The 23,754-nt window shown below is 38.4% G+C and overlaps 1 protein-coding gene across 31 annotated transcripts in view; it reads left to right on the top strand.

The window, feature by feature from the left end:
• Positions 1-23,754, top strand: part of ENOX2 (ecto-NOX disulfide-thiol exchanger 2) — a 284,418-nt gene that overhangs the window by 87,680 nt on the left and 172,984 nt on the right. For 17 of the 31 annotated variants that reach the window (XM_085006563.1, XM_085006552.1, XM_085006555.1 and 14 more), the window contains one exon: positions 22,704-22,847. The exons of 12 other annotated variants lie outside the window; for them this stretch is intronic. Coding sequence is in view for 2 of the 19 variants with exons in the window: in XM_013991000.3 (XP_013846454.2) it covers positions 22,704-22,847 (144 nt within the window). In the remaining 17 variants the exon portion in view is untranslated. Of the gene's footprint in view, positions 1-5,277; positions 5,716-22,703; positions 22,848-23,754 lie in introns of those variants that run through there. 2 more of the 31 variants (XM_085006564.1, XM_021080166.2) reach the window with 2 other exon arrangements.

Raw genomic sequence — 23,754 nt, 5'->3', positions numbered from 1 at the left:
TCTGTTAATTGAATGAAAGTTATTCAAGTCTCCCTGGGGGCCAGTGTTAATTCAGGTACCTAGGGTAACTACAAGTAAGGAACAGTGAGTAGAAGGTAACATTTTACTGAGTATTTTGCTGTGTATCAGATCCTCTGTTGACTATACTCTACCTGGATTATCTCCAAAGTTCTGTGAAGTAAGAAACTAACATAAAGGAGTTAATTATATTGCCCAAAGTTACTGTCAGTGAGTGGCAGGGCAGGATTGTTATACTAGACAGTTTGACTCCAGAGCCTTTGTTCTTTATCACATTATTCTGATCTTCTGGGAAGGCCAGGGAAGCATTTATCTGTAATACAACCTGCTGACATCTAAGTTGCACTTTAAGGGAATCTTATGTTCCCAAGTAGAGCTATACAATGATCACTTGTTAGGGAAGGATTTTAGATGACAGAAAATCTCTCTAGAAAATCACCTATAGAGAGGCTATGAGTCCCAGCTGTTCCCATGAGGAGTTATGTCAGTAAGGAGACTGGAGTCTAGTTTTAGATTTCCCATTAATGAGCCATGACTTACTCTTTCAGCCGCCGCAGAGTTCTCAGCAAAATGGCAAGCGGGGAGGGGGTTATACCAGGTCACTGCCAAGATCTCTGTCAACTTTAAGGTTTCTTTTCTCTGACTGAAAGAATGGAAGGCATAACAATTAGGAAGTATTGTTTAATTTCATATCTGGAGTTCAAATGTCTTTCCAAATTTTACTTTTCCCACACCATCCCTCCCCCACAAAATAATAATGATAATCATTCCATCATTTTTTAAAGATCCTGCAAATTTTTCACCAACTCTATTCCAAACTTTGCAGTGGCTGGACACTTATTCTTTCAGCTCACAGGCCTTATGCCATCAAAATGCATGGCTGCATTAATCTTCACAATGGCTTTTTGCCTCCTATTCAGAAGTAAATGACCTTATCAGCTACTCTGGAATGTGGCTGTGGGATTGTTTGCAAATGAGTAAGTGTAGTTAAGGGAGGTAGTGTGATATATTCATTCATTAAGTCAATATCGAGTACCCATATGTCAGGCACTGTGTTAGGTGCTAGAATACCAAATTTGCAGCTTCGAGAACAGTTTAACCCCTTATAAGCTATTGGGCAAATAAACCTCCTTAAACCCCAGTTTTCTTATTTTTTTAAAAAAAGTAATAATAATATCTGTTCTACCTTCTACAACCCCTAGAATTATAAAAGTTAAAAATGATATGAAATACCTTTGTAAACTATAAAGCACTATTCGTTGTTGGTTGTTGGTAGTTTTTCTCTTGGACTTCATGTGTAGGATTTTTAAAATGAGGTTCTTTCAGTCTTTGGACTCCATTTAGGATAATTCAGAATAAAAGTCATGAACATGAGCTCTAGTTCAGTGTTTTCTCTGAAGCCTATTAGTGAATCATTGTTGATTCTAGAAGCAGAACAGAACTCAAGCTCTACTAATAATAAAAGTTACACCATTAGCACCCCTGGCTGATTTGCAAAGACTCCTTAAAAAATCCTTATGATGCACTGTTAATATTTTAAAGTTCTATAGGCCACTCATTGCTCTTTGTTGCTACATGAATTTTTAGAAATATTTATGCAATTATATACCCCTCACTCATTTGTTTTTAATTACTTTAGTTTGTGCATGGTGTTAAGTTTATTTGAATCTGTTAAGTGGAAGATGCTTTCTCAGTAAGTCAGAGGTAGCAATTCCTTATCCATTCACAGAATGGCAGTGTTAACGTGGTGGTGCTCTGTAACAGTAGAAAGATTTGAATGAAGTAAGAAAGTGTGCTGTACGCTGCTGCCATGCTGAGTTGTAAATTTTTCCTCTTTCCTGAGCAAAGGCTATATATCGGCTGAACTTTGTGTATTAGAGCAAGAGCTTTGTTAGTTCTATCTGCTGTAATCCATAGCATCCTTTATTTATATGATGATGCTCCCTAATACCATACTTTGCCCAGTCTGGTAAAGGAAATTGCACAAACAGATGCCATTGTGTCTCTGTGAACTCTACCAGTTAAGCATATCACTGCAATTGGTGTATGGCCACTTATGGATCATTTGTTTCTGATAAATTGCTTATTTTTTACAGTAAAATTTTGAGAATAAACATTTCTAATTTAGTTTTCCTCTCTTCCCCTTCAACTGCATGGGGGAACAATAATTGTCATCAGAAAATACAACCCAGGAGTTCCCTCTGTGGCAGCAGGTTAAGGATCTGGCATTGCCGCCGCTGTGGCTTAGGTTACAGCTAGGTTACAGCTAGTTTACAGCTGTGGCTTGGATTTAATGCCTGGCTTAGGAAATTCCATATGTTGTGGCTGTGGCCAAAAAAGAAAGAAAAGAAAAAAAAAAGAAAGGAAAAGAAAATACTTTGGGTTTTGACATTGATATTGCTCCCCAAGTGAAAGACAGTAACTCCATTCACAATGTCTACCTCAGTTCCATTTCTCCAAGGAGTTCCATTTCTCTAACAAGGAGTGTTAAAAAGAGAATGAGTTGTTACTAGGGAAAAGTGTCCAGAAGACTTATAAAATATGTTATAAAATATGTCACCAAGCATGTATTGAGTATTTGTGGAGTACATAGTGTGGTATAGTATACTACAGTATGCAAGTGTGTTGTGCACATCTGTGTAGGGGATGGGGGCACAGTAAGTAGATAAGATGCTATCTGCTTAGGAGCAGTAAGCTGTACTTATACAACATAAGATGAAAATAATCATAAAACAAAAATCAATGAAGGTAGGGCATGGAATGGACAGCCAGGGTGAGAAAAAGATGCTAATAGTGTTGGCATAGTCAGAAGGACCACTTAGTTACTGATATCATCTCAAGACATCTTCCCTAGGAAGCTGCCTTTCTATAAGTTAAAGAACCCTGGACTATTTTTCCTTGCCCTTCTACTGCATTCAGCTTAAATTTCTTCAAGAAGTGGTAACTGTTCTCTCTTTATTGATGACATTATTTATAGAAAGAACATTTTTGAAAATATGGAAAAGCAGTTTTGAAGTCCAAAGCTTCCTTGAAACCATCATTGTAGGGGAACAGGCAGTTTTACCAGGAAGTATGAGATCTCTGGGAGTTGAGATATTAACAGTTTATGTAACAGGGAAGATGCCAGGTTTGAGAACATGGAACTGCAAAATGAATCTGAGTCTGAGCAGCTATAACAGGAAGCCTGTCCTAGATTGATATGGATTCCAAAGATGAAATCAACTACTTAGTAGCAGGGAATAGATAGAACTTTCATACAGAGGCCCCACTATATTAAGAATGTGAAGTTAGAAAAAAGGAGTTCCCGCTGTGGCTCAGTAGGTTGAGAACTCAACTAGTACCCACTAGGTTGTGGGTCTGATCCCTGGCCTTGCTCAGTGGGTTAAGGATCCCATGGCATTACTGCATGCTGCAGCATAGGTCACAGATGCAGCCTGGATCTGGCATTGTTGTGGCTGTCACGTAGGTTGGCAGACGCAGCTCCAATTCAACCCCTAGCCCTGGGAACTTCATATGCCACACTCGTGGCCTGAAAAAGGGGGTGGGGGGGGAGAGAGAAGGAAAAAAAAGCTATACAGCAAAATCAAAGAGCAGCATTGAAAGTAAATGCAAAGAAACAGCCCACAGCTGAAGTCAGGTATACACATTGAGAGGGAAATCTGATTCTTAATTCCTAAAAGGCAATTAGCCAATATACGAATATATGAGGTTCCTAATGAATCAACTCTTCCTTGCTTGAGGGAGCAAGAGGTACTACTCCAGCTGTCAACCATCTCTTACTATGTTTAGGGATCCTATAAAGGAAAGTCAACCCTTTAAAGAAAATGCGGAAAGTTTTGTTTTTCAGACACTTTTATCACTATATTAGGCTGGAAAATATATTATAACAAGCAAAACACCCATAAGTCCCTGAGAAGGGGTAGATTAAACCACAGTTATCCCAGCTCCTATCTGTAATCCCTTTTCCTAGAATGGCTGGGCTGTATTCCATTTAATTCATTTCCTTACTCTGAAACGAATTATTTGGAGTTGGTAATTAAAACACACATGCTATTTTCTGTTTTATTTATGAAGTACAGATGTAATCATGTTATATAATACAAGTTTTTGAAATGTGAAAGGTTTTCGTCATGGGTAAATTGACTCGGATCACAAAGGGCTATCCTTTGCGGTGGTCCAGGAAACAATAAAAGTGACATTTGTTTTAATAAAATGTATGTGTGTAATATAGCTTGTGGTTTACTCACAGTGAGGGAGAAAGAAGTCAGATACTTAGAAAAGCCAGTTAATAAAATCCTATGTAATCTTCAAGAAGAAAAGGATTAGAAAGATGAAGAAATGTAATTTCGCTTAATAAAATATTTTAAAAGCAAAGTGTTGGGCAAATCTAGTGTATAGATTTAAAGAACAAATGATACTGAAAATGAGAAGACCCTCAGTTTTTTAATATAAGTTCTTGACTTATTAAAATATTATATATGATCTAACAAAAATATTTTGTGTCAAATGTATGTGAAGCCAACATTATTATATTTTGGAGGAAGCCTAGAAGCAAACAAACGAAAAATGCCTCATGAATGCTATCAGCCATGCCCTCATTGTTTGTAAGTAAAAGATGTATCATGGCATAACTAGCTCCATCCTTGCAGAACTAAAAAGGATTCTAATACAGAGAAAATATTTGTACCATTGTTTTTATTTATTTAAATCCTACCTTTTTGGGCTTAATTAATGTTCAGTTTGGAAGGATTGCAATTAAGGTTCAGTCTGCTTGAAAGAAATTTCCTATTCAGAATTGCTTGCTTACTGTGCTGGTTCCCTCACTTCTTGTTCTAGGAAATCATTTCTAAATAATTAACTAGGCAATGGTACAAACTAAGGTAACTGATTAGTTTTTCCTAACTCTTAGGAATTCTTAAAAATACAACTCTCCTGATGACTAGGAGCCCTAACAGCCTAATCCCCAGAGTGGTAGTTAGGAGACCTAACTCTGCCCCTGGCTTGCTGTGGAACTTTAAACAAGTTGCTTAGCCTCTCTGAGCTGTAGAGTTTCATATGTTAGCGGTATGATCATACCTTCTCTGGTCGCCTCACAAGGTAGCTTTGAGGTGGATGATGTGAAGGAAAGTTGAAAAGGTAATAGCAGTCTCTGAGTATGTTGTTATCCTTCAAATAAGAAAATCAAGCATCTATTTAGTAATAGCAGTAGGGGAATGTTGCTGCTTTTGCAGCTTTTTCAAATCTATGTACCTCTTGTCCATAAGCTCCTACTTCCCACTGAATCAGATGAGACAGTACATTTGGTGAGACAGTTCACCACTATGCTGAAGGGCAGAAGCAAGCATTTTTAAAAATGTAGCTTGCTAGAAGATATCTGGGAAGCAGCAACAGATATATTGCCGTTTTGAGCTGAATCATTTTGTTGACCACAAGGCAGAACGGCAGCAAGCTCGGATGGGAGAACTCTAGTCATTATCCAAAGGTCAGACTTGATAAGCAGACTCTGCTGTTTCTTCCCCTACTCCCATATGTCTGGAGGGCCATGTGGACAGCAGGGAAACCAGAAATCTCACTGTCAAAAAGGTGTTTAAGTGATTTTCTGCTAATAGAACTGGCTATATTCTGTGCAGAATGACAGGATTCCCGTCTTCAAGGAGTTCTTAATCTAAGGAAGTAAGACAGCAGCAGGAACTTCAGGTAGAGTCCACATCTGTCATATTGCTTGGCTCAAAGTAGGCATTCTGTAAATGTCATTTGGATGATTGGGGAAATGAATGGGTGACAGATGAGTAATGAATGAACAATGAACTTTGAAAGGTGATTCCTTGGAGTTACTGTTTGGAAAAGCAGAGGTGACAACTTGAAAACATTTAGCAGTGTAACTTAGAGCCAAGCATCTGCTTCCACTAGAAATGTAAAGATTTGAAATCTAGACCAGGGGTGGGGAATACATTTATGATTTTCACTAATTTGAATTTAAAATGAAAACAACTCTTGAAATTAAGAATTCTAGCTCTTATACATGAAGTTACACTCCAATGAGTTACTTCCTATATTATGAAGATATGTTGAATACTTTACGATAATCATTTTTAGCCAATTTGATTTATTTACTACTAAAACATCTTGAAGGTAACTTTTACAGTTTTTCTTTCATCAGTGGTGAACTATGCAACAGTAAAAACTTTAACCCCAACACAAATCCTACAGGTAAGGCAGTGCGGTACAAAGGAAAGATTTGTAGCCAGAGGATCTGGGTTCCAGCTCCTCCACACGTTCATGTCATAAGTTTGGGTAAATTGTTGAAGCTCTCCTGAGCTGCACTTTTCTCATCTGTAATCCAGCAACATCACATGAATGTTGTGTAAGCGCTTGGTAAGCTGTAAACTTCTATAATGTCAGTGGTTGGGAAAGGAATTCGAGATGATGTCCTAGTGCTCCAAGACTGTGATTTCTGGCCTTCTGGTATAGAGAGTGTAATGTGGTTCCTGAATGTTGGCCACCACCCTGAGAACATTCACCTTAATGATAGTTACATGAAAGATTCCCTAAAGTTACCATTAAACAAAATGTATTTAATATGGCAGTTCAACAGATTGTAAGTTACAAGTTTTGACTCCATTTATATGGTACTACTTTTTTGAAGACTTCTCCTATATTTGCCAACTCACATGGCCCTTACCATGCATTGCTCTGGTTTGCAATGACCAGAATGGAGTTGTTTCATTGATAGGCCCTCATAGCATTTGACAGGCACCAAAGTTGTTAGAAGCTTTGGTGCAATATAATTGTCACTCCCACTAAACTGCAAAATGACCATTTCAATTTGGAGGATTATTATCCTACTGAACATAAATCAATTCGCTGTCCTCTAGAATGTAACTGTGTTTAAGAGCAATAGGCAAGCCACAGCTATTCTCTGTGTGTTGGATGAGGTTATAAGTGTGTTACCAAATGCTCAAATCAGGTTATTACCGAAGCACAATTCTGTATCCAAGAGGGAAGACAACTATTAAGAATGAGCTTAGAAAAAAAGACATTTTATAGATGTATTAAAATAGAAAACATAAGCTGATTAGGCAAAGTTCCAAAGATTCATTAGTTTATTAAAGTAGATTGAAATGAATGTTTGAGAGATTTAAATAAATTAACCTTTAATGAGTACCCAGGGGCCAAGGAAAAAGAATGACAGAGGATTAGGAGTATTTTGTCTGATTGTTGCATAATGCACACTGATTAGTTTTTTTTCTGAATGCTCATTGCTATATAACAATACTAATAAATAAAAAGATTAAATTTAAAATATCTCCAAATTGTAATTGTTGCCTGCTCTTATGTGTACACAAATACCATACTTGGATTTAATAGCAGTCCCTATAACTTTGGCAGAGGGATACAAGAATTTTTGTCAGTGCATCATTACATTTTGAAATGTCTTATATTGTGAGCAAAGCTTTGGTCAATTAGGGTAATTTATTCCTAACATGTTAGACATGTTTTTAGCATTTCAGTGTTAGATTCTTATTCTGAGTTTCACAATAATTGTGCTCTAAATAATATTAATTGACAACAAGTTACTTAAAAGATATATTGGTATTTAAACATCTTATTTTTAAAAAACAACTTTTCTGCACTTCCTTAACAAGTTCGGGTTTATAATTAGCAAAATTCTTAAGGCGATTTTTTTGGAGCAGTGTTGGAAATGCTTTGATTTTTTTCAGGGTGCCTTGACTGTACTACTATTAAATCCTTTACTGACTGCGAAATAAGTTTTGGGTAGGTGATGCTAGGAAGGCATTCTTCTAGTTTTCTACCCCATTACTGAGTTGTATATCAGGTTTCTATAAATATCTTCCATCTACACATTTGTTATCATTGTTTTATTTTAAAAGCAGAGGTTAGAGATCACATAGTTCAACTGTCATCCTTCAGATGAGGAAACCTTGACCGAGAATGACTTGCCCAAGGTTCTCCACTAAGCTGATGGAAGAACAGAGACCAGAGCTTGTGTCTTTATGGCCTGTACTTCCGCTATACTTAACTCCGTCCTTCCTTTGCATTTTTTACTTTTTACCAGATCTTTCCTAAAGTTCAGTGGAATCACTAAGGAATCATTGAGGTGACAGGTAACATAGGCAAACCACACTGCACCCTGATTTTCTTAAATGTAGTTGTAGTTTAGATGCAGTGCTTCCCACCATCCTTCATGATGTTGTATATGTAGTAGAGCAAACGAATGATCTATTTGATGGCAGCGGTGACTGGCCTGGGGACCTAAGTGTTTGAGATTGGAGACCAATCCCCAAGGCAGTGAGGACTCTTCCTCCCTAGATAAGAAAACAGACAAAATATTTCTTAAGTATTTTAGCTGTTACCTCCTGGACCAAGGAAAGGAATGTAATCCTGTAATTACACTTTGCCTGAATTTTTTTCCCAAGACTTCATGTTTTGGTTTGGGGTTTTTTTGGTTGCCAGAAACCCTTGTAATCTTTCCAACTTTTCCATAGAAGCATCATAGCCCAGACAAGCTTAGGTCTAACCTATTTATACCACACAACCAATTCAGAGCCCTGCATATTGTAGATAATGAGAAATTGAACTTATTCTCCAAGTGTCATTGGGTTTTAACTTAAAAAAAAAAAAAAAACAACCTCTTTGGACAGCGTACACTCATTTGCTACATTTAGACCAGTGTACTTCAGTTCTGGCTGCACATTAGAATCATCCGGTAGCTTTTTTTTTTCTTTTTATGGCTGCACCTGCAGCAAAAGGAAGTTCCTAGGTGAGGGGTTGAATTGGAGCTACAGCTGCAGCCTACACCATAGCCACAGCAACACTGGATCCAAGCTGCATGTGTGACCTACACCACAGCTTGCGGCCATGCCTGATCCTTAACCCACTGAGTAAGGCCAGGGATTAAACCTGCATCTTCACAGAGACAACATCAGGTTTTTAACCCACTGAGCCACAATGTGAACTCCTCACCTGGTAACATTTTAACATGAACCACTTAGGCCCCACCCTGACCACTTGAATCAAAATCTCTGGGGGTGGGGCCAGGCATCGGTATTTTTAAAAAGTTCCCCAGGGGATTTTAATATGCAGCCAGCGATGAGACACACTGCCTTAAAGTCTCCCTGTCTTTTGGCAGCACTCCTAACAAGTCTATGAGGTTTGTGACTGGGTTGAGGCTGGAAGTAGCTGGTGAAAAACAAAGGAATATGAGAACTGCTTTTGGCACCATTCACTTTATAGAAAACCAGATTTGAGACACTGTGTATCAGAGAAAACAATTGCCTTTTAGAAACCCAAAGGTGGGATTCTTAAATATAATTGGTTCACTGCACTGTGGCTTTATGCTCATGTTTGGCATCTGTCCAGAAGGCTAAGCTGCTTGGTCAGGTATTCAGGGCCTTAGTTTATTGCTATTCTATTTCTTCTTTCCAACACCAACTTAGGCACATGCCCAATTTCCTGGAAATTCTGAGCCTGTTAATTTACCAGGTCTGTAAATTTACCACTCCAAATCTGTTTCCAAAGGATGTATTTCCTCAAACCTAAGAGGAGGGGCTCAAAAAATAATGAAACAACAAACAACAGTGGAGGATTGGTTATGGATTCCATTAGGGAAGGACTGAAAATTGAAGCGATCTCCTAAATCAGAGTAACACTTTGGCTTTTGAGAGCATTCTAAGATCCCAGTGACATCAGTTGGAATAAAAGGATGTTTATGTCTTTGCCAGTCCTGGATTCTTTTTAAAGGCAATTTTGGAAAGTTCCTGTGCTTTCACACTCTGACTTCACCTGGTATAACAGTTTCCTCTGCTGTTTAATCAGAATAATTGCGTTGTACCCTTGTTGCCTCTGCAGTGCCTAGAACTCTTAGGTGTTAAGAAATTGTACAACGTTTAAGCCTTTCTCCCACAATGGAACATGACTCTCCTCCATACAGTGCTATTTTGTTGCAGAGAAGCTCTTAAGTTATGTTCACAGAATTGAATTCGGCTATGGCATTTTCCTCAACTCAATCCATCACTTCACAATCTCCTAGGAGCCCTGATTTGCTCTGTCAATTGTTTGTCTCAAAGCATCTTCCTGAAATGAATTTACTTTAAAGTTAAAGATGATTAGAGTGCTTCTTCTCCAGGAGACAATTACAATGCTATATTCTTTGGCAGGGAGAAAAACAACGTAGCATTAATTTTTCCAAGCTTTCTTTGAGTATTGTTAAAAGGAGAATTGTCAGCTTAATCCAACATACTATAATAACCAAAAGACAACTGCTATTAAAATGCAAGATTTTCTACTAAGACCATTTTGAGGAGTTGTTTGGGAGGAGGAGAAAAGGGAGAAGTATGAAGGGGAAAGGGAAGGAGTCTATTAAGTATTCCTGACCTTCAAAGACACTTTTGTCAGTGAATGCTGCAGACAAAATAAACCAAGTCTGAGACCTATTATTAAAATGTTTTTCTCCCTCCTTAGCCCGATACTATATGTTATCCTGCCTCTTAAACTATTATGCTTTATTTTTCTTTCTGGATGAATTGATATCTTTTGACAGGCTTTGTTAAGAATACATAGTAAAGGTCAAGTGTAAGCCATTTGATGGTGTTTCCTGGCAGCCTTTATGCCATGGCAAATAGAGATTGGAAGCAGGTTTATTTTTCAGTGTAGCTTTGTGGATATGCTTCTAATGGATTGCGCTTTTTCTCATACTGAACTCCCACACCTTGCAGGATTTTCAGGACTGCAACCTAAGAATTTTAAAGTGGATCATCTCAGACTCCTCTCTTCCTCTCAACTTCCAGATCCCATCAGACACCAAATCCAGACGATTCCTCTTCATGAATATCTCTGAAATTCATTAATTTCTTTCCATTCATTGCTACCATCTGAGGTTATACTACTATCATCTTTCCACTGTATGACTTTGGTATTCTAACCGGTCTCTCCACCTCTGGTGCCTTCTCACCTCCAGTGTGTCCTTCGTTCTGCCATAAGCATGAGCTTACTAAGTCACAGATCAGATATTGACCACCCTTCATCCAGAACACCTGCAAACCCACAAATATCAAGAATGAACCCTGAGATTGTGCAATAAGTGCTCTGATAAAAATGCTCTGTAAACTCCGAAAGATAGAGCCTTTGGGATTAGGAAACATTTCACTGAAGAGGTAACATTGAGTAGGGTTTTGAATGTTGAATAAAATTTTCCAGGTGGAGAAAAGGGAAAACTATATTTCAAGCAGAGGGAATGATATGTACAGAAGCAAAGAATAGAGAGCCCAGAAATATACTGTCAATTGATCTTCAGTAACGGTGCCAAGAGTGCACAATGGGAAAAAGATAGTATGTTCAATAAATGGTGATGAGAAAATTGATATCCACATACAAAGAGTAAATTTGGACCCATATTTTATACTACACACAAAAATCAACTCAAAGTAGATTAAAGATTTAAATATAAAACCTGAAACTGTAAAATTCCTAGAAGAAAATCTAGGGGGAAACCTTCATAACACTGGTCTTGGCAGTGATTTCAAGACTTGACACCAAAACTACAGAGAATAAAAGCAAAAATAGATTAGGTAGTACCCCATCCAATTGAAAAGTGTTAGCACAGCAAAGGAAACCATCGACTGAGTGAAGAGGCAACCTACTTAATGGGGTTAACATAAGGGGTTAATTTCCAAAATATGTAAAGAACTTTAACTCAATAGAAAAAAAAAAAAACCCTAAAACTCAATTTTTAAAATAAGCTGAAGACTTGAATAGACATTTTTCCAAAGATGTTATAAAGATGGCCAACGTGTATATGAAAAGGTGCTCAACATCACTGATCATTAGTATGTAATGCAAATCAAAACTACAATGAGATAGTATTTCATACCTGTAGGGATGGCTATTTTAAAAACAAAGGTAAGTGTTGGCGAAGATGTGGAATGATTGAAACCCTCGTACGCTATTGTAGCTGCTATGAAAAACATATGGCAGTTCCTCAAAAAGTTAGTAATAGAGCTACCATATGAGCCCACAATCCCACTTCTGGGTATTTATCCAAACAAATTGAAATCAGTATCTTGAAAAGATATTAGCACCCCAGTGTTCACTGAAACACTATTCACAATAGCCAAGATACACAACCTAAATTTCCAGCAAAGGAACAGGTAAAGAAAACGTGGTGTATAGATACAATGGAGTATTATACAACTTTAAAAAAGAAGGAAATCCAGCAATATGCAAGAACATGGGTGAACCTTGAAGATACTATGCTAAATGAAATAGACCAGCCACAGAAGGACAGATATCACATGATTCCACTTATATGAGGTATCAAACAGTCGAAGTCGTAAAATCAGAGAATACAATGGTCGTTACCAGTGGCTGAGGGGCAGCTGAAATGGCAAATGGCTAATTGACAGGCACAAAGTCTGAACTCTGCAAGATGAGTAAATTCTAGAGATCTGCTGTACAACATTATGCCTGTAGTTAACTCTACTGTATTGTACACTAAAAAAAAACTGTTAAGAAGGTAGAGCTCATGTTAAGCTTCTTTAAAAAAAAAAAAAAAAAAAGCACAGAGACACGGAAAGGCATAGCATGTTTAAGGAATTTGAGAAGTTCGGCCTGAATGAAGCAAAGAGTACTTGGGGGAAATGGCAAGAAATGAAGCCAATGCCCAGATTTTCTGTGTATTTATCTGTTCTCCTTTCTGGTTGCTATCTTTTTGAGGAATGAAACTGTGTCTGATCAAGTCCTGAAATCCTAGTACCTAGAATACTGCTAGGATACAGAATCGTTTGAATGAATTGGACGAATAAGGAGACTGTCAAGACTGCCTCATTGATTCAGTCATTCCAATACATATTGAATACCTCACCTAGACTCCAGACTGGAGCAAAATTAAGATTCTGCCTATCCTTTTATATAGCAACAATATTTAAGATATTAATGTGTTACAGTAATAGTAATCTTTGTCAAATACAGATTAGTTCCTTTTTTTCAGGCTTTTCCTTTATAGTCATGTTGTTTTCTCAAGGAGTAGATTCTAGCTTTCTCTTCCGTAGTAGGTTTGATTTTAGCCTGGGGATCTCTCTAAAGGAGTTAATCACTTGTCAACACCCTACACTGATACTCCTGAGGTGGAATTTGTTATAGAGGAGGTGTGGATCTATGAAGATGCATGAGCATACTATAGAAATCTCTATTTTCTCCTGTGTGTTTAATTTCACAGCCAACAACAGGGCTATTTATCATATATTCTTAAAAACTAGTCCAAATGAGGATCAAACATTAGGAATACAGAAAGCATAGCTCCAAAACATTAATGACACAGTAGAGCAAAACTAATGGGGTGGGGGGAAGGAGAGCGGGTAAAATTTTTGAACATGTATTTATGTAGTTCTATATTTAGGGAATGCTAAATCACAAACTTATCATTGGTTAATTAGAAGGTAATTAAAATTGTAGCACAGTGACTGGATAAATAGTTAATGCAGGCTAAATGAATAAAGGGCATCTGGTAAAATTAGTGTATACATTTTGGGAAGAGCAAAGATATAAATGGTATTCATACGGTGCATCAGTCTTAAAGGATGCTGATATCCTTCTAGCATTAAGTGATAAAATTAATTCTCCAAAGACCAAAAGAGTTTTAGCTCTCAGTCTCTCCTTCGAAGCATCCTACACGGAAATGCAGAATATCTGACTACTCCTTCAATTTTCACTCAGTTACAGCATGTGAAATTATTTTGCTGAGCTTTGTTTACAACTTACTTAACTGGTGTCTTAAGAATCTATTGCCGTAAATTGGTGTACTCGGCGCATAGTCCCTGTTCCTACAGAAAGAGCTGGCTCAGCCTAGGCTCCTGACCAGTTCCAGCTGACTAGATAGTTTTCAAAACCAGTGAAGTGGTTTCTGCAGGGAGAACTGTGCTTGCTTTTGATAATTACCTCAGCTTTATGAAATCAATCAGCCTGAAGGGAAGACCTCATTACAGATCTGACAAGATAGACTCCAGTTTCAATACCCCAACAACTCTGTGCCCTCAGGCTCTGAAATCTGCAATTATTTATTTTATTTAGACAGAGACACCCATAATACAATTCCTCTGGGCACGTTCTCAGGCAAGTATGAAACAGATAACCTAATGGTCAGTATGTTTGCCACCTGCCCTTTTCCTGTCACTCAAGTAGGAAATTGGTCAGTAGGAATTGCAGCATGGCCCAGAGCCAGGTCAAAGCAGGCACTGATGAATCACCGCCTTTCTAATCCCCACCCTTAAAGATGGGGAGAGAGTGGTAGTTGCTATAACCGTTCCCAGGGCTAAACTAAAGGAAAATAAGACTTTCTCTTCTCAGTTTCTCTGAAGACTGCCAGACCTTATCCTAAGGAAAATGATAGAGCACCCATCTACCATCTGTCACTTTGAACTATTCTATCAAATCACCATTTTTTTTTGAACTTTGTTTTCATTGAGGAATGTGATTTGGCTGTGTTTCCCCAGCCTTAAATTGAACAGGAGAGAAGAGTCCTGAAGCGTTCTTCTTCTTGAAGTTAGAAATATGTATTTTGCTTTCCTGCTCACGGAACTCAAACACCTTAACAGATTTAGTTCAGACTTCTCTCGAATAATTCACCTTTACCAGGCCTGGGAGATGGTAGCCTCATTGGAAAAACACCGAAAACATTCTGAGCATAGGAAAATATGGATTTAGGGAGAAATGGTCCTTTTCTATTCCAGCTCTAGTGTCACTGTTAGCAGTGGTCTAATAACACAGCAACCAGCTGGAAGTGAGCACTATTTAAAGCTTTGGGGGGGGGGGTTCCCATCGTGGCTCAGCAGTAATGAACCTAGTATCCATAAGGTTGTGGGTTTGATCCCTGGCCTCGCTCAGTGGGTTGAGAATCTGGAGTGGCTGTGACCTGTGGTGTAGGTCGCAGACGTGACTCGGATCTGGCATTGCTGTGGCTGTGGCGTAGGCCGGTGGCTACAGCTCTGATTGGACCCCTAGCCTGGGTACCTACATATGCTGCAGGTGCGGCCCTAGAAAAGACACACACACACACACACACACATCAGTAGGTGTGGCCCCAGAAAAGACACACACACACACACACACATATAGCTTTGGGAGGAGGCATTTCAGTTGTAAAGGGAAAATGTTCCTTCATGTTGGAAAGTTAAAGATGGTGACAAATACGGTCTCCTCTCTTAAAAATAGTACAAAGAGCTGTCACTGACCACTCCCAGCATTACTTATTAATGTTTTAGCTTGATGGCTGTGTATTATCTGAAAAAGAGGGTTATAAAACAAATACGAAGGTAACATCTAAGCCGTAGATAGGATAGGGTGTTGGGGCCTAAGGAGCCACACTATTCAAATTTTCTTATTCCATTTTTTATGTCTTTTTTTATTCCTCTTTTTATACAAATTCATATAAATCCCCAATTGAGTAAGAAGAAAGGAGCTGACATTTAGTGACTGATATGTGATAGACCCTAGATGTGCATTCTCTCATTTAATTTTCCTTGCTTCCCTATAAGGGGGTATCATTATTATCTCCACTCTACAGTATAAAAACAGTCTCAGAGAAATCAAGTGACTTGTTTTATAACCCCTGTAAGTGGCAGATGTGGATTTGAATCCAGGTCTGACTCTAAAGCAGTACTGTCCAGTGAGATTTTTCTGTGATGATGAAAATACCCTTTACTCTGTGTCCATTACAATAGCCACTAGCCACATGTAGCTCTTAAGCACTTGACATGTGGCTAGTGCAACCGAGGAACTGAACTTTTCATCTTATTGAACTTTATTTAAATTTAGATTTAAATGGCTATTGTGTTAGATGGCACACCTTTAGGGATTGCCTTTTCTTGACTGTACTTTGTAAAGCAGAAATCTGTAACCTGGTGTCCATAGAAATATTGAGAGGATCCAAATATGGGGTTTCTTTGATAGTGCTTTCTCATAGAAAGTTCTTAGTAGAAGGATTGTTTTGCATCTTGGAAAGGGCAAATGAGGTGTTGCAGAATTATCATCAGGAGTACAGCATATGCTAGTCTTCTACCTCTTTCCAAGGAGTCTAGGATAGAGGGGATACCAGGAATGCTGGAGGAACCCCAAAACCCCATATTTCCTTCTCCCTTCATGATGGCCCCAGCAGCAGGTTTGTTGGCCTCTAGGGTGGGGAACACAACTATTGTACCCAGAGTTGTAGCAGAGTTCAGTTCTGTATGCATTGCTGGAGTGCTTATAATATTGTATAAAGCACCATGCTGGGCATCTCGGAGGAAGAGAGATTTTTTAAATGGCTGGGATGTAAAGTCTCTTCTCAAGGAGTTTACAACTTAGTGGCGATGGGGTAAGGGAGGACGGAAGGGAGGATAAGACAAATACTCAGAACTGTAGTATAAGACATGCTCTAAAAGGCATAGGAAAAATACAGATTAAAATCTGAGGAGGGCTAGAAGAGTATTTATTAGTAATACTACTTATTAGCTGTGTAACCTTAGGAAATTTACTTAAACTCTGTAAGTTTACATTTCTTTGTTGTAAATGGGAATAATAACTAGAGAATAAAGCAGTGGGATAATGAATGTGAGGCAGGACACATTCTTAACAGTCAGTGAATTGTAGTTCCCCTGGGGGCGCTGCTCCTTGGCTGCGTCTGTATTAGGTTGGGTGGAGGTGGATAAGGGAAGGCACCGTGAAGAAAATAGCACCTGGGATAAAACCTAAAGAAAGGATAGTATTTCGAGGATTGGAAATTAAGAAGTAGGTGGGGAAGCAGTGTGACCCCAAACTGTGGAAGTAGGGAAGTACTGGAATGATTCAATAAATGCTAGGTAGTTCCATTTTGCTAGAGCATCAGCCTTTTCTGCTCAAAGTGTGATTCCCCTCACCAGCAGGATCAGCATCAACTGGGAACTTGTTACAAAAGCAGAATGCAACCCAGACTTATTGCATCAAAATCTGCATTCTAACAAGACCCCCTGGGAGCATGCATGCATGTTAAAGTTCAGCAAGTGTTGGGGTGGAGAACAGGCTGGTGCATAGCAGGAGACAAGGCTCAGAATGGTAGGGCCTCATTAGGAAGGACTTGAATGCCTGACCAAGTGGTTTGGGGAGTCATTAAAAGTTGCTGTAGGATCACTGTCAATGAAAATCTGCCTGTGACCTATATCATACCTTGAAAAAGGACACTTAAGCCTAATTTTGACTCTGAAAGTTCCTTCAAGCTAGCTCCTTAGTAGAAGAGGACTTTGGCCCTTTTCATCACTTCCCCATTCCCTTCTGTCACCCATTATTCTTTTGCAGTTACCCTTGCTTCGGCTAAACCAGTTATACAGAATATTGAACTCTTGAAATTGACAAAGTAGGTTTCATTTGTTTGACATCAGCTAAGACCTGGAACTGAGAAATGTTCATTTGTTTTGGCTACTAACCCCTGTGGCTGGAGAGTAATATTGCAGTCCAACTCTTTTGCAGACATTGTAAATATTCCCTTAGAAGTAGCGGGTGGAATTGCTGTGTAGTGAGAGCTGAAAATGTAGAGTCAGAGGTTTTTAGGGCGAGGCTTAGGAGAGTGGAGGGGCTCCCAGGGATGGATAAATCCTACAAAAGCACCTGCCAGCACATCAAGGGCCTGGCTATTATCCTAACCCCTCATTTCAGGAGTTTTTGAATTAAAAACTAATTTGGAGACCCTTTCCTTCCCTTTTCCAGGGAGTCCCTTGTCTGATTTTAAACTGAAGTCAATTGGAAAACAGGACTTAGGCTATAGAAATTTGTTTTTTATGCAACTTAGCTATGATGTTCCTTTGGCCAAAAACTGATACTATGTTTTTTCAACATGAATGTATGTCTGGTAATTGCTGCTTTGAAATGAATTTCCAGAATTATCAGGACCTAACCATTTTCTCTTAAGGGGAACTAATCCAGAATAAAATTGAGTTTCTTTTTTGCTAAGGTTGGACCACCTTAAGTCTGTGGGCCGCAGCTGCAAGTTAGAAGTGGCAGGGACCCACTGGGTCACATTTTGCTGCTGTAACCTGGAGCAATCATTAAAAGTGTGAGATTGCATCATGAAGGTTAGCCCTAATTTGACCTGATAGTGGAAAGCTCTGGAAAGTGAATTGTGACAGTAACTAGTACAGCAGCTGGGCACAAAGAGATCATTGATCTTCTTTCACAAGAATCAGGAAAATTCTTCAGTGCTTCCCTGCAAGCCTGGAGAATCATTTGCATCTGTATGGCAGACATCATTGCATGTGAACTCCTTGACCTGCAGATTGGAGGACTCACTGAGAACCACACTTCATTCTGAGATGTTTAATCCCCTGGTTCCATTGTTGGATAATACATGTCATTCTCCAAGGACTCCACCCCTACCCTTCCCCAATATGCATACTTTCTAAAGTGGCCGCATGTGTGTTATGAAGTCAGAGAATCTGTATTTTGACATGACATGAAGTAACAGCTGGTCAGCTGTCTAAACCAGTCAACCTGGTTTTAGACGAGATTACATTACCACATGGGCTTGTTTAATTGTGAACATTAAGATACAGAAATAGAGCTCTGTAACACTAATGTTTATCATCTATTTTTCCTTATCAATTTGTGCTTTCCTTTACACAAACTATTTTGTGGGGGTTCGGCAATGAGGGGGCATGATGTGAGGAGAAATGAATGAGCAAGGTTCAAAGTTTAATTAAACTTATCCTCAGGAATAAAAGGGCAAGGACTGTGAGAAATACATATGGCTTCATTCTATTAATTATTGGTGACTCGCTGATTTGTTTTTCTTGCAGTGATTATCAGTAGAGTCCTTAAAAAGTTAGACATCCCATGCACTCATTTTAGGGATAATAAGCAAGTTAACAATTGGACAGAAAGCATCCTACTTCACAGGCAGTTTGGGGGAAATGAAAGGAACCCTCAAAATAGAGTAAGTGGTAGTTTTCAAAAAGGTAAGGAAAGCAAACTGAATCCCTAGGAATGGTCCATAGACTTAAGAAGTATCCCCTGGGTTTAGGCCCCTCAGGGAATTCTATGGAAGATTCCTGCTTTGCATAGAAGAATGAACTAGATAGCCTCAAAAGTTTCTTCCTAATCTTTTCCTAATATCTTCCTTTTCTAGTAGTTCCATCATGTCTAGGAGAAATAGCTTCCATAAGAGATTTAAAGATAAATCCCGTCATCTGGGTGAGAGTTAAAATATCATAATTGCTAATAATTTATGTTCAAGTCATAATTGAAATTTCTGCAATAAGAATTCTTGAAATTAAAGTGGTAGTTTTCCTTTTAGAATTTATATAGTCTTAATAGGGCTATTTTGCTTAAAATAGTCTTCTCAGCATGGGTCACATTTACATGGCACAAAAGATCCTATAAGTATGTATTGATTTACTGATTTATTGGTTGATTTAGTGCTGTCTTAGGGGAGGGATGAAACAATACAATTGAAGTAGCTAGGAAGCACTAGTGTCATGGGATTTTGCTATCTCTATAGTCCTGTTCTCAAACTACAAATCTTTGAAGACTGTATTGGCTCTTGGATAATGTAAAATGTGGATTTGTACTCAGTGAATCAGCTTACTGAATGGGATGTCTCTCTTCCTTGATATGAGATCTTTTTCTATAAGAAACAAGGCCTAAGATGGTGTGCTGAATTATCAGGATTTTCTCATATTTGGATCATATGTGAGAAAGGTACACAGAAAATACTTGAAATCTCAGTCTTATTCAGTGCCAAACAAAAATCTGAACATTAGGACAAGGAACAAAATAGCTAAATCCCTAAAGTTACCATATGGGACTGAGTAAAAGGGAAGAAAGATTGTAGTCAAATATCTATGACTGAATACATTTAATTCATCAGATTTGATCCTTGACTCCTTCAACTTTTAGAAACCAGTACGAACAACAATAAAAAGGGTCAGTGAGGAAAGTAAGGTATATCCTTGGACAAGGGCAAATTCAAACCAATCTCTTCACATTGTACATCAAAAATTCTAGAAATTAAATATAGAAAATAGAAGTTAATATTTATTGAGAATCTGCTATGTGCCAGATGTGATGCAGAATATTCTGCATATGTGATCTCACTTAATCCTTTTAACACGCCCATGATTTAGGTACTGCTATTAGCCTCCTTTTATAGATCATAGCTCTGAAGCTCTGTAAGGTCCTCAGTTATCTACTTAATAAGGCCGGAAAATGGACTAATATTATTCTCTAAAAGTATCAATTATAAAAGAAAAAATGTTCTGGTTAACCACAATTAATCAGAACCTCCTAATCCCTGAGTTTTCCTTTTGATCAAGATTTCACCATCCTTAAGTACAGCATTCAAATGAAGGAGATGCATTGGAAATATAATTATTTTAAGTAATGTTGATACAATCAACATCAGAACTTTTAAGTTGTGTCATTAATTCTTGATTATCAGCTGTCAAGTCTTTAACTACGTGAGTTAATAGATTGCCACCTACCCCCACCCCATCGAGAATTCATTCATTCAGCACTCCCTATGTGCCAGGCATGGTGCTAGGCACCGGGGATACAGTTGTGGGTGAGAGAGAGAAGGATCCTCCTTAGGAGAGCTGCTAATAAACTTCAAACTTACAGAGAAAAAGTTTGTTTTAATTCACCTAGAATATCCATATGCATATATATATATTCTTTTCTTATCTCTTGAACAACTCTGTATAGTGTTATCATTCCTCTTTTACATCTTATGAAACTAAGATTAAGGAAAATTACATGAATTGCCAGAAGCTACCCGTATAGTAAAAGACAGAGCCAGGATTTGAACCCCAATCTGTCAATCTTTGAAGTCCATATTATTTCCACTATATTATTCTGTCTTCCACAGAACTTTTGGTCAGTCTGATTTTGCAGAAAGAAATATCAAGAAAAGTTTGGGGAGTTCCCATCGTGGCACAGTGGTTAACGAATCCGACTAGGAACCATGAGGTTGCAAGTTCGGTCCCTGCCCCTAGCTCAGTGGGTTAACGATCCAGCGTTGCCGTGAGCTGTGGTGTAGGTTGCATACTTGGCTCGGATCCTGCATTGCTGTGGCTCTGGCGTAGGCCGGTGGCTACAGCTCCAATTCAACCCCTAGCCTGGGAACCTCCATATGCCGCGGGAGCAGCCCAAGAAATAGCAACAACAACAACAACACGACAAAAGACAAAAAAAAAAAAAAAAAGAAAAGTTTGGAATAGTACAGTAATCACATTTGACTCTGGGACTACTCAGGTGTAAGAAACATCTTCATTTTAAAATTATATAAAAATCTATTCTTCTTTGAAAATAGTGTTGGTCATGATCTGAATGTTTTCTAATGCATAGCAATTGGTGTTTTTTTCATTAGTTCTTTGTAGTCACAGTAGGAATTTTTTAGGACATGGATATGATGCAGTGAATGGTTGACTTAAGATACAGAAGCAAGTTTTCATTCTTTCACTTAGTTACTCAGATGATGTAAAGGAAAAATGTTTGACAAGTCCCAGAAGACATTTAATGGAGGTGTTCCAAGTGAAATCTGATTGCTGAAGAAATAGTGCTTGTTAACGTGGGCTGAAAACATTAGCACAGGGATACTTTTTATTAAAATTAAGAAAGTAAAGCCATTTTGTTAGAACAGTAGCATTAATTTTACTGAAAGTTAATTGACCTTTAGCTGATTATATTCCAAGTTTTCATTGACATTTTACAACATTACCTGAAGAATTGTACAGCTGCAGGCCATAGAAAAATTGAGGGTTAAAGAGTGAGCCATAACAGGCCAACTTGATTCCTCTTTTGATAAGATTAGAGGACCAGTAGATAAAAAGCTCAAGAGACATCACCTAACTTTGGACGTTGACACATTTCATGATTTTGATTCAACATTTCATGAAGTTTTAATTGAAGCACTTGAAATTCCAGGTGCTGCTGCCAGAAGAGTAAGAAACTACCTCTGCTCATCCCTGTCTGAAATATCTAAGGCTTGGCCTTTTGCCATTTTACATGGTACTTCAGTGACTAGTAAAATGACCATGCTCTGAGTTCATTTAAAAGCGGCTTAACATAACCCAAGCCTGAGTCTTGACTCCCCATCACTCCAACTGCTCAGTAACCCCTTGCAGTTCTGTTATCTTTGTTTCCTTCTCTACTTTGCTATTGAGTTACAGTTTCCTTTTTTTGAAACCTCTGTATTATCGTTGGAAGTGACTTTGACACCAGGATAGTTTATGATTACATCTGCATCGATTCAACAATGCTTGCAATGAAAGAATGGAAAAAATGTCAAGATATAATCTGAAAAATACATGGCCAAGCTTTTTCAAAGGAAGAGTAGCTCCAACCATAGCCACATTTAAAGAGGGTCCTATCTCTTTAAGAGAGGAGGTAGAAGATAATTGATAGCTGTGACCAAAAATGTTAATTTCCCAGAAACAGAAGGGATCTTACAAATGACGGAGCCATATTCTTATAAGAGCCTATATTTTAATTCTGTACTTATCAACAATATCTGTAAAAATTGCAGAGGGCAACTGGCTTTAAGGAATTCACCTGTTACTCCTAGGCTCTTAAGACCTAGAGAGTTTTCCTCTAGTGGCTCATATAATAAAATCTAGAGACATCCCAGTCCTTAATGGAGTCTGGATTTTGGCTTTCTTTTTCTTCTTTAGGGTTGAACCAGCTGCCCTTTGACCCTGCCAACAACAACGAGCCCCTGCAATTTGGTAGTGCCAGTGGCCCTCTGGTCACAGAAGGCCTCACTGAGAATGGAGGGGAGTCAAGCAAGAAAAGAAAGAGAACAAATGCTCCTTCAGGTAAGCTAGGTGATAATCCATCCTCTTAGGATGTGCCAGTGACATTGAGTCAACATTGTCGCAGAGCCTAATATGTAATGGACACTGTGCTAGGATTTGTAGGAGCTACAGAAATGAGTCCCCTGCCCTCAAGGAACTCATGGTGGGATAGCGAGCAGAAAAAAGTACATATTTGAATAATTCTAATAACAAGAGTATGGTCAGTGCTATAGTAAATAAGTAAAAGGAAAAACCTATGGGAGCACAAACAGGGGAAGAGTTTAATTCAGCTTTGGGCATCATGGAACACATAACAGCAGAAGTGGCATTTGTAGCTGGCCCTTGAATGGGTAGGTTTAAGACAGGAAAAGATGAGTAAAAAATATTTGATTGCAGTAGAAGGAATTACATGACTGAATGATGTTACTGTACATTTTTCTTTGAATGCACAAGTGGTGGCTACCCTCACTTGTACTTCTAATGTGGATAAATGTGTATATTTGCAACTCCCCACCCCACCCGTTTCCCCCAGTGCACAGCATATCTGCATGTGTCCTATGCCCTCTCTTAGAAGAGCCGACAAACACATTTTCCTCAATCCTATATAACAGCCAAATGAATTTTGAGCCACCCCCGCAATTTCCCCATCCTTCATGCTCCGTTGGCCTGTTATCATGTTAAATTTCTCCAGAAAGAGTCGAGAAACAATGGGAGAACCAGATCTTAACTGATCATTTAATATTTTAAAATTTCACCTCTTTGTTACCTGACTATTCATTTGAAAATAGTATCTATAATACATAGGGACCGATCTGAGATTTTAGGGTGACCCTAATAGACACGTTCATGGTGTTTTAGTTTTGTTCTGTTCTGTTTTTTTACTATGACTTTTACATTCAGTTTGTAACATGGAGCATGTTTGCAAACA

This window comes from Sus scrofa, chromosome X, assembly GCF_054392235.1.
Source record: "Sus scrofa isolate SSC_HxYL_T2T_F1_AM1 chromosome X, Sscrofa_HxYL_maternal_Yorkshire_Landrace_v2.0, whole genome shotgun sequence".
Taxonomy (NCBI): Eukaryota; Metazoa; Chordata; class Mammalia; order Artiodactyla; family Suidae; genus Sus; species Sus scrofa.
The sequence above is the reverse complement of the archived record's forward strand: the minus strand, read 5'-3'. Positions and strand labels throughout refer to the sequence as shown.